The sequence below is a fragment of the Mustela lutreola genome, chromosome 11 (assembly GCF_030435805.1).
Source record: "Mustela lutreola isolate mMusLut2 chromosome 11, mMusLut2.pri, whole genome shotgun sequence".
In the NCBI taxonomy this organism is placed as follows: domain Eukaryota; kingdom Metazoa; phylum Chordata; class Mammalia; order Carnivora; family Mustelidae; genus Mustela; species Mustela lutreola.
The window spans coordinates 98,230,923-98,257,994 of record NC_081300.1 but is presented as its reverse complement, the minus strand read 5'-3'; the positions used below and the strand labels follow the sequence as shown (position 1 = coordinate 98,257,994).

The window sequence follows — 27,072 nt, the reverse complement described above, 5'->3', positions numbered from 1 at the left end:
GTGACTTGCCCCCAAGAGCAGCATAGATCTTATAGGACAGCTGGAATGTCACTCCGCTGAAGGTGTCCCTTGAGTCATTTCTCATTTTAACTTGGCACTCCCTCACCTGGTCATTCTGCATCTTTGGGACACTGTTTGCCTCTGATTTACCGTGTGTGCACCTGCGTAGACTGTAGTCACACTATGTCCCTATTGCCTTCAGCATGTCACGTACAACAGTCCTATGGCGCATATCCCGTGGCTCACCTCCTATGGGTTACACCAGATCGCCCGACCGACCCAGCACTGTACAACTCCCCTTTCAGTACTTGGCACCATCTGAATGCTCCTGCTGGTTTTCTTGTTCTTGTCTTGTTCCCCATCTGGAGGTGATCTGCTTGACAACATGGACCCGTCCCCTTAACTGCTGCGTCTCTACGTCTAGCACAGTGCATGGCACACTGAGGTGTTCAACAGAGAGACGCTGGGTGGGAAGAAGTCTCAGTGGTTTCCCCCGGGTGCCCCCACGAGAAGCCCGCCTGGGCAAGAAGAGGGGGAGGAGCCTTAGACAAAGGCATCGTGTCAGTCACATTCAGAAGAAAGAGACGGACCAGGAGGAGAAACCAAGGGCAAAGCTCAGGAAGCCGCAGGTCAGAGGGCGGACACGTTGGATTCCCAGCATGAATGTGGCCTTTGGCTAGGAACTGAGATGTCTGTGTCATGTCACACGCACATGTGTGTGTGTGTGTGTGTGTGTCGGGAGGGGACAGGAAGACACGACAGCAAGGTCGAGATCAGCCAGCCTCCCGCCTCTCTTCTAACGGATACATTCAGGGCTCTCTGAGCCCCCAGGGAGCATCGAACACACAATACGGTGAATCCTCATAGGAGAAGAGCCGAGGACGGGAACGTGGACATTGGAAGCAGACGACCCCCGCCATGTCGGTGTATGCGCGTGTGCGAGAGGGCTTGTGTCACCTTGGGAAGGCCGCCTTTGGAGGTCACTGTTTCACTGTCAAATTATACTTTCGCAGCTACTTTACTTCAGAGTAATAGAGGAAAATGAAAACGGGTTTCCTTGGGGGTCCTGTAAGACGTATCATTTACTTCATTTTCTATTTCAAAAAGAGGCAAGAATTGAGTCTGTGTTTCAGCTGCCCTCTGAGTTTGCTGCTCCCGTGATCCATCTGTCTGTCTGTCCTGAGAAAGTGGACTGCTCGTAAGGCTCTTCTCGAGACCCCTCCCCCACCCCAAGAAAGCACTAGAAAGGGAAAAAGCTACATGGTCAGATAGTACGTTTCCCACAGTTCACACACACACACACACACACACACACACACACACCCACAAGGCTGAAGTCCTATATTACAATCAGCAAAAAAAAACTTAAGAAAAAACCTTTGATATTCAACAGTCGATCTGGATCAAACAAATTGTATTTATCACCATGATGAGCAAAAAATGCACTGTGTGAGAGGAGCAGTAGGTGCTCACAAAATATCTATTTTGCCTTGAGTTTGGACACTTCTTTTTTTTTTAAAGTTTTTTTTTTTTAAGATTTTATTTATTTATTTGACAGAGAGAGATCACAGGCAGGCAGAGAGGCAGGCAGAGAGAGAGAGAAGGAAGCAGGCTCCCTACCGAGCAGAGAGCCCGATGCGGGACTCGATCCCAGGACCCTGAGATCACGACCTGAGCCGAAGGCAGCGGCTTAACCCACTGAGCCACTCAGGCGCCCCAAGTTTGGACACTTCTAAGAAACATAAAATAACAGCCATCAGGAACTGCTTTCTACGCACCTACCATGCGTTACTTTTAAAAGTAGATACAGACGTTTACCCATTAAATCCTCCCAATGCTCCATGTTAGGGGTTCTGTCCCCATGGCATGGATGTGGAAACTGAGGCCCAGGAGAGGCTGCTTGCTCAGGGATCAGAGCTGGAGAAGGGCAGGGCAGGGGTTCGTACTCGGCCCCTCTGAGGCAAAGGGGCTTCTCAGCACAGAGCATAAGGACCTCAGTGCAGCCTACACAGGGAGAAGTCATGGTCCTGCCCCTGAAGGACATGACTGGGAAAAGCAAGACCTAAGTACATACGCCAGGATTTTGTATCCAGCTTACGGAGGCTCCGTTATGTTCTGGGTCTGTCTAAAGGCATGCTTGGTGGAGTCTGTGGTTCACACACCCGTGAAGCCTTGACCACACTCAGACACGGGACATTCCCATAGTCCCAGAAGACCCCCTGTGGCTCTTTGTGGTCCACTGGTCCCCCTGCCCCTGCGTCAGGCACCCGGGATGTGCTCTGCATCACCAAGCATCAGGTACGGATTAGTTCAGACCGGCCTGATCCTTAGTCCTCAAGGCCATGGACAGGGAATGAGAGTAACACTCCGGGTCCCAGCCTGGGGTCCAGAGACCAGGGGCCTCGATCGAAGGCTTCCCTCATGACTTCTGAACATCACTCCCTATCATCTGGGGCCAGACTCTGCCCCTGCGAGCCCGGGGGCACTAGGCCTTCCAGCTCGGACAGTCATGACTCCATCATTTAGAGAATGCAGAGACAAGATCAGAGCCGAGGCGTCTTCTGATGTAACATAACGTTCCTCTGTCTGAGATCCCTCATCTGCAAAACAAGAATAGGTCATCTACTCATTTAACAAGTGTCTGGTTCGTGTCACCTGAGACCCGGGAGCTGTCCTGGGTGCTGGGGAGGGAGAGACAGACAAGTCGAGCAGCAAGCAGACAGAGGGCACATCAAGTCGCTAGGTGGGTTTGAAAGAAAGCCGGAGCCGGTGCGAGCGCAGGCAGTGGTGACAGAGGGGTGCTCTAAGAAGGCGCAGGGAGCCCCCTCACCCCGGACAGGCAGCATCTGAGCAGAGGCCTGATGAGGTGAAGAGTGAGGCACAAGGACGTGCACATCTCTGAAAGTGGAGGAAACAGGAGGGGCAAAGGCCCCGAGGCAGGGACTTTCTTGCCATATTCAGCAAAGAGAAGGCACGTGGGCACAAGGGTAGCCAAGAGGTTGGATGTTACCCGTGCTACGCGAGGACAATGAGAAGCTAAGGAGCCTGGAGCAAGGATGTGGCGCGTTCAGGCACGGTTAATAGGAAACCTCTGGCAGGATCACAAGAAGCGGATACCACATAGGGTCCGCCAAGCTGGTGCAAGAGCGACAGGAGGCTGGCACCAGTCAGGGTGAGAGAAAGCGAGGCAGCGAGAAGTGGCCCCATTCGGGCTGTATTCTGCAGGTAGCCTTGGGCGATCGGCTACTGGAAACGAGCCTGGATGTGAGAGAGACAGAAAAGCCAGGGGTTTGGTCTGAGAACACGGATGAAGGGCATTGCCGTCGCCGAGAGGAGGGAAGGCTGCAGGAGAGGCGGACCGGGGAAGAGAGAGGGTCTGGAGTTTGGGTTTGAAAATACTAAGTCTGAAATGTTCATTAGACATGCAGACGAAGATGCAAAGTGAGAAGCTGGGACCGGAGTGTAGCGCTGATGAGAGGGACTCAGGCTGCAGAAATCCCAGTACTCCCAGCCAGGACCCCGAGTAACACCCCTGCGTGGAAGCCTCAAGCACGCCAACACTTAGAGGTCACGGCTAGGATGACTGAGTGCAGGACACTGAACACACGGGGCCAGTGTGTGACGAAGGGAGGGCACAGCAGAGAAGGCGTCTCGGCAGGGAAGTGACGGAGGTGCTGGGAGAAGTCACAAGGTGCTTGTGACTGGTTATCGGTGCTGCCGCGAAGTCAGGTGAGGCGTGGACAGAAATCTGATCGCGGCATCGGCCACGCAGGATGCCCTGGAGACCCTGACACAGGGGCACTAGGGAGCCCAAGAGGCAAACACCTCATGAGGGCGGGCTCAAGGCAGAATGGGATTGGGAGGTCTTTTTTAAGGAGAACTTCTTTAAGGAGGTCTGCCATAAGTGGGGGCGTACAGTGGATGAGAGCACCTGTTCGAAGTGCGAATTAAAACAAACCACAGAATTCACTTAGCCTGGCACACAGTGGGGGCTCATCACTAGCCCAGTAATCATGATTTCCCTAACAGCAGTGGTAAGAGTGAATCAACGCAACTGCCACTCCGAGCTTCACCAGATCTGCTGGCGAATTGGCTGCAGACTGGTCTACAGTCAGGCGGCGAGTATCCGTGAGTCCCAACCATCCGTCCAGCTCAAAGGGCTCATTTTCCCAACCTTCGCAGGTCGAACCCCACAGCCCCTCAGCCCCACACCAAACCCACCAAATACCCACGAGCAGTGTGGATACTGAGGTCAGAGAAGAAATCCATTGCCTGACCACCCGGAGCTTACGGCTGAGAACGAGCGAACGGAATCACCATTTCCCGAGTGAGCATCAAACGTAAGTTGTTGATAGAAATCCGCATCGTAATACTCCGGCACTCTTGACCGGTACCTGTCATGTAGCAAGAAGAAAACGGACCTCTTCAGGGAGGCTTTTCAATCCAGTCACCCGAATAAGAAAGAGGGCAAAATCACAGACAGAAGTGCAAGTTAACAGTTGGCCAACCGATGGCAACACAGAGCAAAGCCTTTTTCGGAAAGAAGGAGTAGTTTCCCAGGTCCGAAGGTGGGGGTCCGTGACGACTTCTCTTACACACGTATGACCTCTCTCGTCCCCCTAGCTCCATGGTGGGTAGATAGGAGGGAGGAAGGCAGGAAAAGCAGGGGAGGCAGGGGTACTTCTCTAAAGATGAAACCCAGCAATACTGCATTTTGCGGCGTATGAAACACGATAGCGTCTGAGATTCTCAGTCGCCGCAGGTGGCAGGTTTTACAACTGTCCCCAGCACCGTACCCTTATCCTTTGCCCTCTTGCTGCTTGCAACCTGGATGAGCTGAACCCCAGCAGACCTGAAGTCCCACGAGCAAGGACAAAGTGCTTGTGATGGCCTGCGATTGAGATACGGGGCTGTTTGTCACGTAGGAGTAACTAACTGATGCACTCGGTGATGACGTGTTGTGAATCTCACCGTAGAAACTACAGCTTGTGCCATGACCAATGCGCAAGAAGTACGGACAGAGAGGATGGACAGCCGCTGGAGGTTCCTGAAAAGCTACTTACCCGACTACGTGTAAGTCGCTCTGAATTTTCTGTCCTGTTCTGTTGCATCCCAATCCATTCACTCCTCTCAGTGGCATTCCGTGTGAGCCGTCCCATGCCATCCGTTTTTACAAAATGCCGGCGAGAGCCCAGAAAAAGTGGCCCTTAATTTGCACCTGAGCATTGTGGGAAAGTTATTGCTGATCCCATTTTACAGATGAGGAGACTAAGGCTCAGTTAGGTCACCGGGTTCGTAGTGGAGAGGGAGAGCCAGCGCTCCAAGCTCTTTGCTGCCCCGACAGTCTTCTGTTGTACTCTCCCGTTGCGACCTCTGATCCCCTCTCTTTATTTCGTTTATTCTTGGCTTTCACTGAAAGTATTCTTAAAATAAGAGACGTGGGTTATTCCTGGCTGAATAAAAACCAGAGACAGAATCCAGTCAGCCAGGTCCCGGTTTCAATCCAGAGATGTAGAAGGCTACAAAGAGCATGCCTCCCACCCTTTGTCAAACTCGCGGAGCTAAAGTGTCTTAAACCCATAGGAGAACGGAGCTGTGGGGCTCCAGACCACGCTGGAATCTGGAGAAAGACACATGCCCACCGGGAGAAAGGGAGACTGAGCACGCGCATCCCTGGGCAGACGCTGCAGGACGCCGCATAAGCCAATAAAAGGAAATCCGGGTGAAAACTGTTACAGGCTCGCCAAAGACCAAGTAGGGGCTACTGCGAGTAGGGGGAAGGCCCTTGGATCTAGAAATGTAGGGGAGTCTGTACCCCTGGTGAGCTCTGTGAGTCCCACCAGGACTTGGGATGGAAGACGGGGTAAGGGCTGGAGACAGCTTCCCCTGGGGCCACTCTGGGCACGGGTGGAATCCCCTACATCTAAAGGAAGCAGTCTGCATTCGACTGAAGCTGCTTTCTTAAAAACTCGTGCATTACTCTGGCAAAGAGCCATACGTTCAGGTTAAACTGTAGACAGTGAGAATCTCCAGGACCCAACGTGCCCCTGTCACATTAGCGGGCCCTCAGAGGACGCCAGGCTTTCGTGAACCAGATGCATCCAGCTCTCGGATTTCCTGGTCTGCCCCTTCCCTTCGGTTAGTAAGCATGACCACGCCACCTTGGTCATCTGCGCTGTCCCTGGAGCGTTCCTGAACCTAACACCCTAACACCGTGGGACTTCGGAAGCATAACCCGAGTCTTAGCTCCCTCCTCCGCGATGCCATTTGGCCTCCCTGGGCACAAAGCGAGCGTTTGCGTCTAAAACAGATCCTCCTCTTCCTGACGGCCCGCGCAAACGGCAGCTGGGCTCCGAAGTGAACGGAGGTAAAACCGCACCCCGCCAGCGTTACACAAGAAGGGCTTGGTTTTCGTTCATAAGGCACAGTTTGTGCCTTGATAAATCGCAGTTTCTGATTTCTAATACAAAAGTACACACGGTGCCACGGATGTCCGTGAGTCATGTGCGCGGCTGACATGTTACACACAGCAGCGGGGGGCGTGGCGTCTGCAGGCCATTCCGTCCTCTCTCTGCTTGGAGCGCTCGAGGGAAGCAGGGGACTCGGGGGTGTCCGCTCCTCCGGCGGCTGTCCCTGCCTACACTTTCCGTAAGGACAGCGCGGAGTCCCTCCGACAGTTCATGGGCCCAGGGCCACCCTGGGGCCTCAGCCCGCTCTTCAGCGCCTTCCTGAAGGGGGAGAGGTGCACGAAGCCAACAGACCCCTTCGCCTGCCCCTAAAGGACGCACCACGAGTCTCTGATGACGGCGGGCAGACGCTTACAGCATGTTGTGCCCACAGGTACCGGCTCACACTTCACCAGGCAGGGGAACAGCCGACGATCAGACGCACCATCCCTACCGTGTGTGTGTGTGTGCAGGTGTGTATGTCAATGTGAGTACACGATATTCGGGGCCGAATGCATACAGTTGAATCGTCAAGAGTTAAATAATCCTGCGATACAGTTCTGAGTCCTCCGGGCCTCTAGTATGGTCATGAAAACAAACACAAACATCAGGACTGAAATCGGTGGCGACGTCTGCGTCTCCCACCCGTGGTACAAGCTGCTTACGTATTACACAGAAATGGGTATTGATTCTCCTAGAGCACTCTGGGAGAAAACGTCCAAGGACTCTGGCTACAGGAACCTTGTATCCATCTCTTTTATCTTCACATGCTAAGACCTGCCCTATTCACGCTTACTTCTCGGCCCTCCTAGATTGGAAGGCAAGGCTTTTGAGGACAAGCATGTTGCCTTATTTGATTCTCTGCAGCCAGGATCGTGGCCTGGGGCCATGAGAGAGACCGAGTGGCTGCCCAACTGTGAGCCCTGCCCTGCCCCCCACAATCCCCCAGCCAACAAGCCCTCAGCAGCCCTGTGGTCCTACCAAGGACCCTGCCCTCAGGAGACTCCCCGCGTTCTCCCTAAACCAGGTCTGAGCACGACTTTGCACTCAGTCACGTTTCTTTCCATCCATTCTTTCTGGCTTCCTGAGCTCGACCACACCTGGGAGGCACCCTTTCCTCACCTCTACAAAGCGGTCAGCCCGGAGCCAGCCCGTACCTCCTGGGCTGTCCAGGCCTCTCGGCCAGTGCACACCTTGGGGCCGGCGGGCAGAACGGAGGCCGCTGAGCTTCTGTCCTTTCCCATCTAACACACGATCCACTGCTGACCTCTGAGGTCCTGGTGCTGAAAGAGACCTCAGAGATTATCTGATAGGGCCCCACGCAGAGATGCAGCCTGGGCAGCCTGGGGCTGGGCAGTGGGGAGAACAAATCCGTCTTTTTTTTTTTTTTTTTTTTAAGATTTTTTATTTTTTTTTTATTTGACAGAGAGAAATCACAAATAGGCAGAGAGGCAGGCAGAGAGAGAGGGAGAAGCAGGCTCCCTGCTGAGCAGAGAGCCCGATGCGGGACTCGATCCCAGGACCCTGAGATCATGACCTGAGCCGAAGGCAGCGGCTTAACCCACTGAGCCACCCAGGTGCCCGACAAATCCGTCTTAACGGCACAGAGAGTTCACACGAGTCTGGGGGTCAAACTCAGGCGCAGTGAGGAGACCAGTGATGACGTATGGTGGGTCCTGGGGAGGACCCCGAGGGCACAAAATGAATCCAAGGGTCCCGGCCCTGGAGGAGGCCGTGATTGGTCGAACAATCACCTACAGGGTGGTCAGGCCTGCCTGGCTTGAGTCCACTTGAACTACAAGGAGGGGCTGCTGGGCACGGGCAGCTGAGGCGCCCAGGACACCTCCTGCCCTGGAGGGCCCCCTGACCGCCCCCTCTTGTTCGACTTCATCTCCTGCTTAATCACTGGCACTAGGGCAGGGCACAATCCCCGCGTTCTGCTTACTGGGCCGCGCCTATGCAGAAAGGAAAGAATTCTGGTCCTTTCACACCAGCAGGAAAAAACAATCTCTGCCCAAATCATATTCAGCAAGGTTTGAGCCCACCCTCCCAAACAAGTGCTTCCAAAGCTTTCTTTGCCCCTTAATCCAAATGACACCAGCAAATGAGGCCCGAGGTGATGATTTATTGTCAAGTTTAGCATACGCTTATCTGCGGAATGTTTTCATGTTCGCACCTCGTCCCCTGACACAGGGAGATTTTAAAAGCTCTACCAACGCTTGTTAGTTTAGGAAGGGATCCAAGCCCTTCGTTTTCATCAAACGGTGCCCCAGAAGGGATTAGGAGCTGTGGATCAGGTGAAAGCCCAGCATATGGCCCTGCCCAGCCTCCCGCGCCCGCGCCGACCGCACTCCCGGAGCCTGCTGGAGAGAGGCGCCAGTAATTAGCTGCCACTGGCACGGATACCAGAGTCACAAGCTTAGGTGTTCGGGGCTTGCACATCAATTAGTCCCATAAGAGAAGAGCATTTTGGCAGGATAAGCATATTCTCAGGGGAACGAGAAGGTTCATGCTTTCCAAACTTATTTTGAAAGCACTGACTTAGGAGAATTTCTCTTAGAGCAGAAACTTTTCTAGAAAAAACAGTGAATTATGAACCCCGGGTGGACAAACTGGCAGCTGAGAGATGTTATCTCTGAGACTCCAGGTAAAGGGAAAACATGGATGCAGAAGAGGGTCTTGTGCAAGGTCCGAGCCGGGAAGCGCCCGCCGAGACCAGATGCGCTGGCGGCTGCCAGGAGAGGGCTGGGCGTCCCGAGGCGTGCTCCAGTGACCAGCTCTGGAGAGCCCGGCCTGGTTCTCAGTCACGGGGTTTAGGAAGCAGTGCCTCGCCGTGCGGAGTCCCCAGACGTTCCCCGATGGCCTCTGTGTCCGTCCCAGCCTGGCCTGGGCTACGTGACATTCTGGGGATCAAAACTCTGCTCCGGCCAGCCCGAGAAGTAGCCCCATGGTGAAGTTAAAGCAGTTCATGAAATGACTCAGCTTTGTGGAGCCTCCACTTAACATCCAGGGCATGTAAAGGTGATCGCACCTGGTATTCTGTCCTACTATTTCTCACTAATACAGCTAACTGGCCTAATGCATATCTCGTAGATCTCAGTTCCCATGCAGGTAGACTGTACATTACCCTCACAATTGGCCTGGGATGCAGCAGCAGGGCGTTGGCTCAATAACCAAACCCCCTCCCGGACTGGAGGGGGCGGTGACCCAAACGAGGAAGAGGTCGTCTGCTGTTGGGGACTGTGGCAAACTCAAGGGAGACCCCAAGCCCAAGGCAAAGGGGACAGTTCTCCTCCACGGCCTACCCCGCCACACGAGAACCCTGGGGTTGCATCCAGAGATCCAACTTCGCGAGGGAAACGGGAAATCCAGGGTTTTGGTAAAACTGACTAGTTTTTGAATGTTGGCATCTAAGCATATATATTTTACAAAGTACTTTCCTGGCCAAACAAAGCATGTCTTGAGGGCTGTATCTGCCTCAGAGCCTACTGTTTCATGGCCTCTGGCCCAAGGACATCCGGATAGACAGCTGACCCTTGAACGATAGAGATCTGAACTGTGTGGAAGTGCCTACAGGTGGCTTTCCCCCATAAATACAGTATGTCGTGTGAATGTATTTTCTCTTATGATTTTCTTAACAACATCTTACTTCCTGGGGCATACTTTACTGTGAAAATACAGCGTAGAATACACAGAACATACAAAATATGCATTCATCGACTCTTACGCTATCAGTGAGGCTTCCTGTCAATAGCAGACTATTTTAGGAGTCAGAATTCTACTGTGCATGAAGTGGGGGGCTTGGTGCCTCTCCCACGGTGTTGTTCAGGGGTCCCCAGAACAGGATGGGAGCTCAGTGGTGCAGCACAGAAAGTTTTGATTTTGTTTCGCTTTCCACGCGACACATCGAATTTTGAGGTCCGTGCGTGGCTTCAGTAGACCATATGCTTCAGTGCTTACTAAACCCTTCCTCAGCTCCGCAGACTCTACCAGAAATAGGAAACAGGTCTGTCTTGCTTGCCAGTGCGGGTCGGCTCACAGTGGTTGCTCTAGGGAGCTCTGTCTTGGGGAGGAATCTGGGCTCTCACCAGAAGGAGTGCCGGAATTGATGAGTGATGTCCACGTGGGCAAGGCTAGGAAGTGGCATCCCTGCACAGGTTTTTCTTATTCTGTATTATTTACATAATATTTATGAAACCAAAGTTCATTTGCCCAATGCCCTTGAGAAAGATCATTCAGCCTGAACCAAGGCCAAGTGCAAGCTCTAGAATCAGAGCTGGTAAAGCCTGCAAGATTCCTAGTAGTGTTCTGTCACTCAAAGAGGCTGTCCAGGAAGGCACATGAGAAACCAGCCATCCAGAGGAGTGACCTTCTGATACACAGGCTGTCTCCGCACAGGGCTGTCTGCTTCTCTATGCATAACTGTGCTCAACGGAGAAGGAGCTGGAGTGTAACCCGAATATTTATTAAATGTTAGACACCAAGGGTGTCAGGAACTCATTGATACATTCCTCTCTCTCTTCTTGGGAACTTATACCCAGAGCAAAGATACGCTTGAAACCCTTGATGACGGAAAGTGCTCCGCTGTGCAGAGCATGAAGGGATGACTTTATGAGGGCGATCGCTTGGGGCTGAGGGCTTTAGTTTTTAAAAAGAGGCTGTTACGCTGAGGTTTAGAAGTGGACAAGTACCTACAGCACATTTGGTTTGGGGGCTTGTGGAACGCTACCCCAACGCCGTAGGAGGAACGGAAGTGAACAGAAGAGCTTAAAATCTGAGATTTTCTTTTAGCATTTCAGGTTCAGCCTTAGATGTCTCCATGGCAAGTTAATCCGAGAGCTGTTTAGAAGATGTAATCAGTAAAAAATGAATAAACTGACTGTGTGACTATAAATGATCTTTTACTGCTGGAAACCCATCCTCCCTGAAAACGGAAGGGATAAAGGTCCGTGTGTGTAAAGACAGCTGAATGAGCCGTTCCGTCCACCTGAGAAATCCTGTTCCTTTGTTTTCAGCTGAGACAGAATTTATACTCCCAGGAGCTGCAAAAGGCAGCATTACTCTCCGGAAGTCCATACTGACCCGGCCATACACATCCACAGAACGCTGGTAAGCTGCTCATGCTACCTTCCTGCATCTTGGGGGAAATCGGTGAGCTTCTCAGGGGACTCCTTTCATCTACGGCTGTCCCGTCGTGTGGGTCCCTGTGTCCCGCCGTGTGGGTCCCTGTAACTCTCGGCTGGAAGAGGCGTTCTAGCCCTTCTTTGTGGGGCTTCTTTTTATGTCCCTTGGCTCCTGACATGAGTGAATTTCTCCACAGATACTTGAAATGTTTAAGAGAAAGCAGGGCACATTTGTGTCACTGGGAGACAATTACCTTCATCTCAGGATATGCTTAACATGAGTCGATTTCTAGATCATCCAGGGAGGGGAGAACCCACATGAATTCATACGCGGGAAGAGCTCGTACGTCGACGCCTAAGAAGCGCCTGATAAATGCTAGCTATTGGCATACACAAAATCGGCCTCTTAGGCTCGTTTTGAACAGCAGATTACCCAAGATTCCCCAGAGTGACGGCTGGGGTAGGATTAGAACCCAGGCCCACCAGACCCCAAGCTTGCCCTCGCCCATGAATGGTGGCATCATCTCCGGCACCAGGGAGCCCCTTGCCCCATGAGCCTGCATCCGCCGTGCGCTCAGAGAGCACCTGCTCTGTAGGGCCAAGCTCGGTGCTGGGTGATGGGGAGGCAGCACGAGTGACATCAGCCAGGTCCCACCCCCTGCGGAGCTGGCAGCCTGGGGATGAAGATGGATGAATGAACCAAGAAACCAACACGTCATAACACCCTCCACCCCTTGATGCCCAAAGCAGTGCCCCGCAGTAGTGTTTGCTCAGGCCGTGCACGTGGAAGGGACGTGAGTGGGAAGACGTGGACTGTAAGGAAAGACCGGCCCACATGGGGTCCTTCGGCCCCAAGGGAAGTCACCCCTCTGCTCCTGCTGATGGCTGATGATTGCTATGAATGAGCTCCCCAGACCACGGGGGGTACTGGGGTTGGGATGAAGAACAGGAAGCCCTTCTGTCTCTCCCAGATAACCATCACAAAACGTCTTCTTGCACGGTCACCGTTAACTCACTGAAGAAGGTCCAGACTCGGCCACAGCGGAAACACGCAGATTGGAGCCCTTGCGCTGGGGCCCAGACCCACAACTCCCCGAGAAGGATCTGGAGAATGGGAGCTCCCCTTGTGCTGTTCTCCGACACAAATCCACTCTCACATTAACAGTGAAAAGCCTGAGCAGGCAGCCTAATTCCCCGATGAGCCGTGCTCGCCCAGCGTGCGTGCCGGGCCAGACACAGCCCCGAGATCCCAGCCATTTCTTCTCTCACACCAGACGTGAGGTTTGAGGGACCGACCACGTAGTAATATTTGTTTCTTTGGGATATTGTTTTTAGACATTTTTGAAGTTCATACTTTCAGCTGATGCTTGCTGAGGGCCCACTGTGCGCGGAGGCTGTTCTAGCTTCAAGGGGATCAGGCGCAAAATGCCCTACGCTCCCGGGGCCGCCAACCCAGAAGGTGTGGCGACCAGCGGGTCTGTTGTTGATGTACATACAGCTTGTGCGGGCACGCTCCCTGATCTGGCTCCCGATCTCTGATCTTCCCTCCTCCACCCTGCTTACCAGCCGTGTTACATCAAGACAGAAGAGGGGTTCTAGCCACATTCATTCCTAAGACCAGATACAGGCCCCTATGGATTTAACAAAAAGCACACAAATTGAGCAGAGTAAGAAGCTACCACAGAAGATGACGTGACGGAACATGGCCCAGCTCCCTCGTCTGAGATGCCCCTCTCCGGCTGTGTGCAAACACCAGGCCAGGAGGGATGTGCCAGGACTAATGACCCAAACCCTTGTTGTGTTGGGAAAAACACTTTCATACCTAGGTTCACATCACCATGTAGGATATGCACAAAACCAGCCTACGTATCCCTGCCCAAACAGATGTCAGGGAACATCAGGGGCTTCTGCTTCTAAAATCAAGCTCAGGGCCAAGGGGACTGGACATTCCTTAGCCAGGAGGAGCCAAATCAGATCATGTTCCCTGCCCTGATTAGTATCTGCACCCCAGAGAGCTGGCATTCTAGAAAGTCCATCACTAAACGTGGCTTATGTTTATATGACAAACGCTTCAAACTAGAAGCCTCCCTCTACCCACTCTGCTTGAGACTGATTTCATAAGGCATGGACGGGCAATGAGCTTACTCCTGAGTCTAAGACAAGGTTGTGAGGCTGCAATTTTTCCCATCTGTTTTGGAGTTGAGAAACTGAGCAGCATGAATTTACAAACCTCTATTTAAACACAACAACAAAACCCCAACAGAGGTGGCCCAGAATGCTCTTATCTCCCAACCTATGAAGCTCTGGGAGTTTCAAGATATTCCCAAACTTTCTTCTTCCACAGATATAGCTTCAGAACACTGTATCACTAGGAGGGCAGAACCATGTGATCAGCTCAATAGACACAAAAAAAGCATCTGATAAAACCCACCACTCCTTCATGTTGAAACACTCAACCAACTAGGAATAGAAGGGAATTCCACAGCATGATAAAAGACCAAAAAAAAAAAAAAAAAAAAGGAAAGAAAGAAAAAAAAAGAAAAAAACACACAGCTAACATTTTACCTAATGGAGACAAAGTGCTTTCTCCTGGAGATCAGAGAAATGACAAAAACGTGTATGCTCACTACTTCGATTCAACATTTTTTAAAGATTTATTTATTTGAAGGAGAGAGAGAGGGGAAGAGAATGCACGATTAAGGGGAGACCCCCCCCCCCCACTGAGTCCAATAACTCAACACGGGGCTTGATCCTAGGACCCTGAGATCATGACCTGAGCCAAAATCAAGACTCAGATGCTTAACCGACGGCCACCCAAGTGCTCTTCTACTCAACATTCTACTGAGATTCTAGCCAGGGCAATTAGGCAAGAAAGTGAAATAAGAGACTTGCAGATTGGAAAGGAAGAAATGAACTATTGTTCTTTATAGGGGACACAATCTGGTATATAACAAATCCTAAGAAATCCACTTAAAAAGAGTTACCACTAATAAACAAACCCAGCAAAATCACAAGTTACAGGGTCAATATGCAAAAACCAACTAAGTGTCTCCACACCAGCAGGGAACAATTTGAAAATAAAAACCACTAAATGATCCCATTCACAATAGCACCAAAAGAATATGATACTTAGGGACAAACTTACAAAAAAAGAAGTGCAAAACTTACACTCTGAAAATTTAAAGTATTGTCACAAGAAATTAAAGGCCATACAAATGGGAAGCTATCCCACACCCATGGTCAGAAGACTTAACGTTAAGATGGTAATACTACCCAAGTCAATCTACAGATTTAATGAGAAACTGATCAGAATCCCCAAATTCCAACTGGTCTTTCAGTAGCGATTGACAAACCAATCCAGAAACGCATATGGAAAGTTAAGGGACCCAGCAGAGACAAAACAATCACACACACAAAAATAAATAAATAAACAAATAACCAGAGCTTGAGGGCTCACTAATCGCAGTTACAGAACTCACCACAGAGCAATGGTAATCAACAGAATGTGGTACCATCGTAAAGAGAGACTTAGCGTTCATTGGAATAGAACTGAGAATGCATAAATTAAATCTTACATGTATGATCAATTTCTTTTTGAAAAGGGATGCCAAGACATCACTAGAGATGTCTTGAGAGACATCTAGAGAATTCACTAGAGAAAGAACAGTCTTTTCCCAAATGGTGTCGGAACAACCGGATGGCCATATGCAAAACAGATGAATTTATGTACTTAGCTCCCGTGATGCACAGAAATGAACTCAAAATGGATCATAAACCTAAATATAAGAATTAAAACTATAAAACTTTGAGAAGAAAACATATGAGAAATATCTTTATGAACTTGGGCTAGGCAATTATTTCTTAGATACAACAGCAAAAGTATAATCTGCAAAAGGAAAAAAAAAAGACAAAAAAAAAACCCCAAAAACAGATAAATTGGTCCTTGTCAAAATGAAAAACTTATACTCTTCCAAAGACCCTGTCGTAAAAAAAAGAAAAAAGAGCCAAGTGGTTACGAAAAAGGCAAACCACAGACTAGAAGAAAAGACTTTCAGATTCCATAATGGATAAAGGACCTGTAACCAGAGGAAGAATTCTCAACATTTAATAATATACAGCAAACAAGCCAATAAGAAAAACAGGCAAAAGATCGGAACAGCCATTTCACCAAAGATCGGTGGACGGCAGATGTCACATGAAAACTAGTCGACATCACTCATCTATAAAGGACAAGTCAAAACGAAAATGGCATACACGCGCTTACCCAGTGGCCGGGCTAAAACTAAGAAGTCTGAGCATTCCAAGTGCTGACAAGGATATGGAGGAACTAGCGCCCTGATGACAGGAGCGTAAGATGGTCCAACCACTTTAGAAACCATCTGGCAGGTTCTTAAAAGGTTATCGTACACTTACCAAATGATTCCATTTTTTCTAATCCAAAAGCTTACGTCCAGACAACACCCTATATGAATGTTCACAGCAGCAAGAGTGGTGACAGCCGAGCACTAGGAACAAGCCAAGTGCTCATCAACAGATGCAGGATCTGTGGTATGGCCGTACGGCGGCTGCCATTCGGGGCTACTGATATACAACCGCATGCGTGACTCTCAGATTCACTGTGTGGGTGTGGGATGCCAGACACAGGAAGGAACGCACTCTCTACAATCCCATCTCTACAAAACTCCAGAAAATGACGATCCTTCTTAAGAGACGGAGAAAAGATGAGCGTTTGCCTGAGGACGACTGGAGAGCTGGACAGGAGCGGCACATTACAAAGAGGCATGAAGAAAGTTTGGGGCTTGAGGATATGTTCACTGTCTTGAGTCTTGTGATACGACTTGGAACGTCAAATTTGTATGCTTTAAACATGTGCGGTTTGCTGTCTATCCCTTATACCACCAAAAGAGGTTAGAAAAATGGTCACATGTGATAGCGGCCTCCACACTTTGCCTTGGTACCTAAATCCACTCACACCTGTGCGTTCCGCTTTGGGTAAGTGACCCCGTTAACTACTAAAGTTTGTGCCAATTATTTGAGCTCTTCAGGAAACCCAGTGAATCTGATTATGGAACTGATACGCTCTGCTCCCCACCAGGGCTGCCGGGCAGGAGTTTAAATTGTGAGCTAAGCACCACAACATCAACGAGGGTCCCTTTCCCTCCTACTGAACACGAAATAAAGATGTCCCCAGGAGGCCCAGGCCCTGCCTGATATCCGAGACTCGTTCACAGGCCCAAGACTCTAGCACCCACCTCCCCCGACCTTGGACCTGAGCAGGGCAGGGTGGAGAAGAGCGCACAGGAGGCACCGGGAGAGGAGGGCAGGAGCACACGGCCGTGCTGACCTAGAGAGACAGGCAGGAGGCTCGAGGCCCCCTCTGGCTCATTCCAAGATCTCTCTGCATTACGCAGAAACAATTCCAGAATGGCAGCTCTTAATTGGAGATGCCAGAGACAGAAAAGAACAAAAGAGCTGATTCATATGGAAATCGCAGTGGTGCTGACTGGAAGAAAGTGCTGGGAAGGCCGCCCTGCCCATCCCCTGGCCAACAGGAAACGCATGCCCCGTCCCCAATTAGGAAGGAACAATAAAAGTCCTAATCTCGAGCATAGAGGAAGACAAAATCGGGCAATAACAGCCAAGCTGCCTGACAACTTGTTCTTAGCTGCCTGGCTCCTGGTGGTGGGCAAAGGGAAGGAAATTCATGCCCAGAAATAGAAGAGCCGTGTTCTCTGTAGGAATTTTTGCCAGGCATTGCTGAGAGAGAAAGAAATCGCCTTAAGCCTCCTTTGGATTTCTCTCTGTCTCCTTCTACATAAAATTAGGATCCGTCTGAGAGCTTCTTGGAAGCCTGTCATAGCCCAGCCCCGACAAGGACCTTTCGCGAGAAGTCAGTGCAGAGAGCCTCGTGAACGCCTCTTCATCGACACCTGTGGGGTCCTGACCACGCCCCCCGTCCCACCCCCATCTGCGATGCAGAAGAGTCTTCCCTTTCCTGTCCTGCTTCCCAGGGCGGGAAGGTCAGACCGGCAGCCCCAGGCCAGATGTGCTCTGCAGAGATCTTCCAAATGAAGGACTTGCCACCATGTAAAAGTCAACACTCTTACACAAACATCCGGGTCTCCAGAAACATCTGTCTTTATAACGTCTGTCTACAAAAGGAGCGAAGAAATAGAAGAACGGCTTGTCCACTTTTTGGTGTGATGAACTTGGACAGGCAGTGGACCAATGCTTACTCAAAACACACTGAGCACAATGACTCGGGTTCCTGCACCGTATGACGCGGTGACACTCGCGCCCACCATGTGGGGCCGTGTGGGTGGATCGCGGTGCTGTGTCTGAAACAAGCAGAACGGAGTCTGGCACGGTGTCGCTGGGTGTGTTAGCCTGTGCGGCTGTGACTGTCCACTCAGATAGACCCTGGGGACAGGACCCCCATGGGACATAGACCCTGTTCTCAAGCGGCAGACGTACCACCATGCACAAGGATGGGCTATGAGACAAGTCCCTAATACGTGTATCCACCTGGGGACCCATGGAGGGGGGAACCCATGGGGTGCATAAAAGCCTGAATGAGATGATGCATGGAGTGGGTGGTCCTGAGCAAAAACCAGAGGGCAGCAGGACGTCCAGAGGTGCAGGGGACAGGGAGGGGAGCTGGGCACAGGAAACAGAATGAGCACAGGAAGAAGATGTGCAGAACTCCAGAGAGGAAGGCAGAATCTGAGGAGAGAGACCAAGTCCAGATGAGCCCCTGGATCCAACTTTGCCTGAAGCCACCCCTGCTCTATTAGTTGCACAACTCAATACATTGCCCCTTTGTTGGCTTAAGACAGTGGATTTGGGTTTCTGTGACTTGAAACCAAATGAAAACAAGACAAAACAAAACCCATGAGTACAGGATGTCAACACTACTGACCCACTAGCCACTACCTACCACACCTGTCCAAGCCCCTCCAGTGACACCAGCTCCAAATTGTTTCTCCAAGGACCATGTTCAGGGCACACCAACCTTCCAGCTTATCCACTCTACAAATCCAACCACCTCGGGGAACATGGGCTCACATGACCTTTTGTAGGTGCTGCCAAACCCAGAAAAGGAGCTTCTCCATCAAAGTTGGTGTCCTCCACAGGGGACACTGGGTTCTCTTGGTGACCAGCTCCCCACACATTGCTCAGCAAGTAGCAGAAAACTCTGCATTTTTTTACCCACTTCCACCGCCTTCCCTTACCCTTCTCAGACAAACTCTGGAAACAAGATCCTTCCCTGGGGTAGAGAAGGCTTTAAAATGTTAAAGCTCTTTTATGAGGTCTTTAGCATCTCATTATCACAAGTCCAGCCAACACCGGGAGGCTGGGAACTTAATTATGGCAGCCAAAAGATGGAGGGTACCATCTTCAAGACCAGCATGAGCTTACATTGATTTCTCTCCGCAGGTGGAGGAGTTCCTCCCCCGCTGACTGAGGTGTGGCTGGCTACTGGGGTTCCAGAAACAGGACTTCTCTGACAAACAGTGCAATTAGCGACACATGAGAACATGAGGCCATCACTGAGTCAGAAGGATAGACAGTCAGGGATTAAATCATAATTACAACATGGAAATTGCATTTTTTTTTCCTTCCTCTGAAGACCTTTAAAGAAACTTAGCAAAGACAAGAAAATATGTTAGGGGGGGGGGCATAAAGACCCTCCCCCAAGATATCTATGCCCTCCTCCCCAACACCTGGAAATGTGGTACCTTACAGTGATACCTTTGTAGGGGGGTAACCTGTGGCCCCGAAGTGCTCTGTCCAAGTTCTAGTAGCCCCTGCTACCTGGGAACATGACCTTATCTGGCAATGGGTGTTTGAAGATGTAATGAAGGATCCCGAGATAAGATCATTCTGAGTTCAGGTGGCTCCTCAGTCCACTGACCAGCACCCTTATAAGAGAAGAAGGCCATATGGAGATGCAAAGGCAAGACCCAGTGAAGACGGGGGCAGAGACCGGAGAAGGGACACAGCCACAAGGCCAAGGACACGGGAGCCACGAGAAGCTGAGAAGAGGCAGGAGGGATCCTCCCCTAGAGCTTCTCGAAGGAGTAGACTCCTGCCAATACCTTGATTTCAGACTTTTGGCCTCCAGATCTGGGAGAAAATAAATGTCCGTTGCTCTAAGCTACTGAGTTTGAGGAAACTTATTCCGGCTGCTCTAGAAAACACACATACACACACACAGGAAAGTTAATTCATTTAAGGATTTGAGATGAAAGGATTAGCCTGAGTCATCTGGGTGGGCCTAATGTAATCACCAGAGTCCTCGGTAAAGAGAGGCAGGAGGGTAGAGTTGGAAACAGGATAACAGAACCAGAGGCAGAGAGGAAGAGTGAGACGGTCAGCAGGGTAGAAAGAGGCTCCAGTGCTGACCGGAGACGGGGGAGCGTCCACAGCCAGCAATGCAGGGGCCTCTAGAAACTGGAAAACGCAAAGAGACAGGAATGCAGCCCCAAGGACCCACTTTAGACTCCTGACCCGTACAGTCAGATAACAAAAGTGCTTTAAGCTACAAGGTTCACAGAAATTTGTTACAGCAGCAAGTGGAAACTAATACACCACCTTCCAGGTGATGAGGAGGAAACATTCAACAAACATCATAGATTTCGGGATCAGAAAGCCCCAGAATGAGGCTCTGCTCCTAGTCATGGAGGGGTCAGAGGATGACCCTTCCAGATGACCAGGGGCCACTGCCTGGGAACTCTGTCCTCACATTCACTGCCCCCAGGGACTTACTCACCTGTCTACGTGCCCGCTCCTCGTGTACAAAACAATAGTAGGACCACCCGCCTTGAAGTCTTGTTGTGAAGACAAGACGGTCCCGTATTTCTAACATCCTCATTAAAATAGCACCCGTCACCTACTATGTTCTCAACCAATGTTGACTGTGAATTCCCATTAGCTCAGCTGTCAGTTCCCAACAACAGAATTCATACTGTTCTACCTCTGCAGCTCCCAGAGCACCTGATTCATTGCCCCCACACGTCCATCATCAGTTAAGTATTTGTGGAACAAGAACTGTCCCCAGGAGAACAGAAGCAGATTGGGTCATAGTGCCAGAGCCAGGTCTTTAATGCCATGTCCCCCTGCCCCCTTCTTTGAAGGCTTCCAGTAATAGGACATCACTGGAGATGTTCCGACGAGGACCCAGTAACCACTCTTGGCCTGTCCTCTCTGGGAAGCTCTAGCATTCAGGCGTCATTCATTGATAGATTCCACAAATACTCACTGAGCCCCCACCATGTTCTACATTCTGCTTAGGACTGGGGAGAGCATCGCTAGTAAGACAAAGCCATAGACTCTGTAGACCTTGCAATCATGTCGGGGTTAAAATACACAGATATGAATGGGTATTCATACATAGCTATGAAGATACGCAGAAATACAGATATGAAGGTGTATTGATCTGTTACAGATCCAGTGCCAAGTGACTTCCTTCAGACAGAAGCTTATTTATTTATTATCCCCAAAGCTCCATCGTGGGACTCCATCACATGTAGATTTGACAAGCAAATACTCAATGACATGTGCTTGAAATGACTGGAGGCTGCGTTGGAGGACACTTCCAGTGGAAGCTCCGAGGGAGAGGGATAAAAGACAGGCACGTGTCCCACCACCAACTCTGTTTCGGTCTAACTTACGATGATACCCCGAGCTCTCCCTTCCAAACTGGCCTTGCCCGACGAAGCCCCAGGAGATCTGGCCACAGCTCGAATGCAAGGAGACAGTTTTTTTGTTTGTTTGTTTTTGTTTTTAAATATCAACTGTGTTTTGAATTTCTTGAAGCCAGGTGTCCTCTGAGGGATTTTCAAGGACTCCTTTGATTACTGGTACTTCTGCCTCTGGGTAGATGCTGTCTTCCCCTGTGGAAGGTTCCACACTGTGTCATGATCATCCCTGTTTTATAGACAACAAATGGGGCTCAGAGAGGGGAAGCGATTTGTCCAAGGTCCAACAGAGAGGGAGATGGAGTCAGGGTTTGAGCCGATTTTGACCTTCGGAAATCTGAACCGAAGGGATTCACTAAACATACACGTTCTCTTTCTTTATAGTGAGCTAGAGCAGCTCCCTTTTAATTTCCACTCTGGGGATTTAAGTAGCTGAATCTACTATCTCCCCGAACGATGGCCTCTGGAGGCTTACAGAGAGCTGTCCTGTCTCCCCCTCTTCATCTCGCCCCTGGGACTTTTCTTCTCATCACCAGGCTGCACCCTCACACGTCCTGAACCTCACACGTCTCTGTGACCGATGTCAAGGACCTTCTGCCCCCCGGACGACCGTGAGCAGAAGACACTCCAATTTCCAGGGTTGTTCCTGTGCCTAGAAAGACACAGAATTCTCAGCCCGGGTGACTGAGAGCTGTCATTTGTTGCTGATTTTTAACAGAAGCCAAGGTACAAGACATGCCTCTCTTGATTCTGAAATCTACTATCAGAAAACCATCAGCAGCAGTGCAACGAGAAGGGACAGATGCCCCACAAGCCTCCGAGGGGGAGCGAGAGGGAGTGGTGGGGACTGCGGTGATTCGGGGGCCCAGGCATTATGCACAGAGGTGTCCTCCAGGCAGCTCCCTGTGAGGGTCCCCGGAAGCAACCTGACCTTGTGATTTTCATAAGAAGCTGGAAACCCAGATTTCTATGTGAATTTGACAATTTTTACAGGGTGGCAAAAAATTAAATGATAGACACACACACACACACACACAACGATTAAGATGCATCATTTACTGTGTGTGTTTTTTTTACATAGAAGTTAAAACTTAAAATTTATCCTTCCCAATCTTGCCAGATTAGGCCAAGCTTCCAGGCTTTTGAAATCATCTATGTCCTCAGATTCTGTACCCCCTCCCAAGTCGTTCAGACCCAAATTAAAGAAGCCAATCCATTTACAATTTACATCTTCCTACTTATCTTCCTACTTCCTACTTCCAACTTCCTACTTACATCTTCCTACTTCCTGCTTCCTCATACTTATTCCCTAACCCAGAACCCAGTGCACAGAACTTCCAGGGCACAAAGATCTTTGTGGAACCCTGCAAGATTCTCCCCGGGGGCACACTGTGTTCTCTGCAACCATGAAGGAGCGACGGAATGACAACTGTGCAGGTTAAGGGGGTGGTCTCCCTATGGGGTGCTACCAAATGCCCCCCCATGTTGGGAATGGCCCCGGGAGGATGCCGAGGCCAGGGCTCAACTCTGAGGGTAATGCTGTTTGTCTCAGAGTAGAGGCAACATTTACTACAAATATTGACACTAAACCCAGGACAAACGCACCACAGCCAATTAATTAACACAGACCCCATGGACTTGGACCCCAGGATTCGCAACAGAGCCTGCGCTCCCTTAGAAAAGTCTGAGAAGCAGCTCCAAGCTTGATGGTCTGCTCACTTGGGTTTGTTAATCTGAAGATCAGGTCCTAGTTTGCTCAAAGAAAGCTCCATCTTTGTGAGGCCACAAAAGTGACCATTAAGTAAAAAACAAAAAACAGAAACAGAAAGACACCAAAACTATTGTTTTCCAAAGCAAAGTATCTATCAGGCTGGGCAGAGACTGTTTCTAGTTTACTTCTGTGCAGGGGAAATGAGCAAGTCTAAGGCAGTTCTGGAAGACAGAGCTCTCTGCCCTAGGGGGCTCCCCCAGGCTCTCAGGAGGAGCACAGGTGTAGGGGGCTGCGGGCGTAGGACGCTTGGGCTGGCCGCCATCCTCCAGATGCCATCTCCAGATGCCACCCCGGTGTCTCCCTCCTGAGTGACATGGGGACAGTAAATAATGCGCAGTGTCAAAAGCAACCAAGGACGATGCACCATCAGTATTTCTCCTTCCGTGAGGAGGAGTTTGTATGACTTGGCTCAGATCTTCCTAAACTCCGAATACAGCAGGCTTTAGATTTGTTTAATCCAACCTGCCCACAGAGTACAAGGCCCGCCAGGAGCCCCAGGGCAAGGCTTGTGTATGCTTTGAAGCCAATCCCCCTTCTGTCTCCAGCGAGAACTAGCATTCCAAGCCCAGGAAGCAGGCTGTGCCAAACTTGGGTTTCCTAAGGATTAACTTTTTTTTTTTTTTTTTTTAATTAGGCCTCACAGACACATCAAGTCTTCTTTATCAAAACCATCTCTCTGGCTTAAGGCGCAGCCTCCTGTAGGGTCACCACAAGAAGAAATCAGCCCCTTCCCAAATCTTTTCTACCACAAGGAGAAACCCTAGAGGCTTTTCTGTCTACCACCAAGTTCTTCAGTTCTTCAGACCACAGTTTCATTCCCCCTCTAAACAGGAAACTGTGGCATGTGAGGGGAGACAGAACCTACTGCCTTATTCTTCTAGAATGAATGGATGGGCCTGGGGGGCTCCCTTAGCAACCTGAGAGAGAAAGCACAGCTCTGAAGCTTCAAGTCCTTTCTCCATGAGGGTCTGTTGCAAAAGGAAATGGCCAACCAGTGTGCCAAGAAAACACAGGCAGAAACTCTAAATTAGGAAGTTCACACAGACCCCTGCAAAGAACATGAAATAATCCGTGGGCTGATTCCTGGCTGAATTTTGGAGTCCTAAATACAGCTAATTAAAATGAAGAACCCAGAGGAAACGCCCCATAGCCAGATTACCCAAACCAAGAGCTGAATCCTGTACTCAAATTAAGTTAGGAGGCACACGGAGGAATTTTTATTTTAATGGCCAAGCTATTTTAATTTTTATTTATATTAACAAAAAATTAGCACTCCGAGACCATGGGCTGTAATGTCTTTATAATGGGGTACAGGGACATATGGGTTATTTTAAATAAAATCTGTGTAAGGACCCTCGGCCCCTCCCCTCTGCAACCGGAAATTTTCTTTCCCATGTGAAAGATGCCTTTCTCGGTACCAGGAAGCAAAGAGACATTCTCATCACTGAGCTTGGAAATTTAGAGAAAGTGGTAAGAAGGAAAAGACAGGCGTACAAACATCACTTGTTATATTTTACTACGTTACTACCCCAGCTCACATTCTTTCTAGAATTCCTTACTAGGTGTATGCCTCAGGTGAGCTGGTCAGAGCCCCCGTCTGGTAGAATTCCTTACTAACTGGAGCCCCGAAAGTGAAGTTTTCGTTGTCTTATCAAGTCCTCCCAGATTCATTGTCTCCTTGTCTAAAAGTACAGAAACTGCCTGCCATGGTCATGTCTTTAGGTCTCAATTTTTTTTACTGTGCCTCTGTGCACACTACAAAAAACTTTGGGGTTTTTCTCCTGTTAATCTGTCGTGTGTCAGTTTAACTCTTAGTCCAGCTGGAAGCACATGAAGGGTAGAGGAAGAATTTTTCCTTCCCTTCAGAAGGAAAGAAAATCTGTTGAGTAAATAATATTATTTACACAGAAAGTTGGCAAACATTGAGATGACATACGATTGCTAAAATTAGGGAAATATTGTCCTATAACCAAAAGGAGGGAAAGAAAATTATTTCTGTTAAGACGCCAGGGGTCCCCACTCTGGGGAAGGAAACAGGCGTCCTCCAGAGGGGTCAGTCCCCCTCTTCTTAGTGTGGTCACCCTGACTCCAGCCCCAGGAGACCCTGGGACAGAGGGATGGGCCCCCAGAGGACTGGACCCCTGGCAGGCCCGTGGCAAGGCCCCTTGTACCTTCACGACGTCTTCATCCGCAGACCTGCACTCCACAGCCTCCAGCACATCCACCACGGAGCCGTCCTCCTGAATGCCCACGACCTTGACGGGAACCGAGACAGCCTTCCCGGTGAGGACGGCTGTGTTCAGCACCTCCGTGTCCTGCACAGGAGAACAGAGGATGCAGGTCACTCACAGGGAAGCCCAGGAGCAGGCAGGGGCCCGCCAGCCAGACGAATTCCACTTTAGCTCACGCCCCGCCACTAAAACTCTGTCCGTGAAGACCAACTCCCCAAGCCCCGAAACACGGAAATTCCGGAGTCAGGAGCATTCCATCCCAGACCGACCCTAGGAAGCCTGACCGCTAGACTTCCTTCTCCACCCCCGGGGCAGGGGCCTTGTCATGTCCCTCTAGGACCCTTCCCACCACCCCGCACCCCACAGCCTGCAGCAGGGCTCACACTCCGGCCAGAGTGCTTTCCAACATTCGCCAAATCTCGACTCAAGGCTCACTTGGTAAGTGACTGCCTATGCGCAGAGCTTATTAACACAGTGAACATGACCTCCGTGTCACTTCAGATGAGAAAGACACATAACGGGGCACCTGGGTGGCTCGGTCAGATAAGCTTCCAATTTCGGATTTCAGCTCAGGTCATCATCTCAAGGTCATGGATTGAGCCCTGCATGGGCTCCACACTCAGCACAGAGTCGGCTTGTCCCCTTGCTCGGCTCCCCACACCCAACCCCCACCCCCGCTCACTTGCTCTCTCAAATAAATAAATAAATAGTTTTTAAAAGAAGAGGACGAACAACAGCACAGGTAACAGAAGAGAACTAGTCCTACAACGTCCACCTCTGCCCTCCGGAGCCCAGGGCCACCACCTTCCTCTCCCCCAGGCCCAGGCGTCTGTGAGCTCCGGTTTCACATTCTTTTCTCACTTTCTCTGCTGATCCCCGGGGCCCCATCGGGTCCACTTTTGCGACTTGTGTCCTATCTCTCACCTTCTTGCCATGTCCATGACCACCCCCCACAGCCACAACGGCCCCCAAACCATCTCCCGTGTCCACGCTCCCCACGACAGTTGAAGAGGATCTTTTTTATCTCGACAGGATTCAGATCATTTCTCCCCTAGATTGAAACTCTTTGGAACTCTCCTTGTTCTTAAGGTCGAGTCCACACTCCCCTGCAGCGGTGATCTATCGGACCCACCCTCCAGCTCTTGCGCCCTTCCCACTGTCCCTCCCCATGGGAGCCTCACGGACTTCTCTTCTCTCCCACCGCAGGGCACTCTAAGCCTGCCTCCTCCTCTTCCCCACACAGAGCCCTCCACCATGCCAGCCTCTGCTCCCGCAGCTCTATCTCAGCCTCCGCGCCCACTTCCTTCAGAGGAATGGGGTTTTTCTGCCCTCCACGGTGTGAATGAGCACCGTCTAGTCTGCCCTGCATGGGAAGAACCACTAATGCTCCCCTATGTTTCTCTCATATTCATGTTTCCATCTCTAATGATTCATTAGACTGTAAACTCCCCAAGGGTCTCAGCCACCTTTGCTCTGACCTGCCTTGCCTCTGCAGAAGCAGGGACGGGCTCTGGTGTGTGAGAAGCAGTGCAGAAGAGAGGTCACAGGCACGGGCTCTGGAACTAGACTGTCTGGTTTTAAAACTGGCTCAGCCTCTGTTTCATTGACGCCATGAGGTCAGGGCTGCTTTTCTGCCATTCTCTTGGCCAGTCCCTCAAGGGAGCAAGATGGCGCCCATCATACCAGCCATCTGTCTGCTGTCTCAGCAGGGAAAAGTTGGGAGGGGGAGAGAGTGCACCTGCTGCATCTGCCCCTTTTCATCAGGAAGTCCAAAGCTTGTCATATGGCCAGGCACCTGCA

The 27,072-nt window shown here is 50.5% G+C and overlaps 1 protein-coding gene across 1 annotated transcript in view; it reads right to left on the bottom strand.

Annotated features, from left to right (window-relative positions):
- Positions 1–27,072, bottom strand: part of TMEM132B (transmembrane protein 132B) — a 347,237-nt gene that overhangs the window by 13,212 nt on the left and 306,953 nt on the right. Inside the window, exon 5 of the mRNA XM_059139801.1 lies at positions 25,213–25,356. Within this exon, the coding sequence (XP_058995784.1) occupies positions 25,213–25,356 (144 nt within the window). The remainder of the gene's footprint in view (positions 1–25,212; positions 25,357–27,072) is intronic.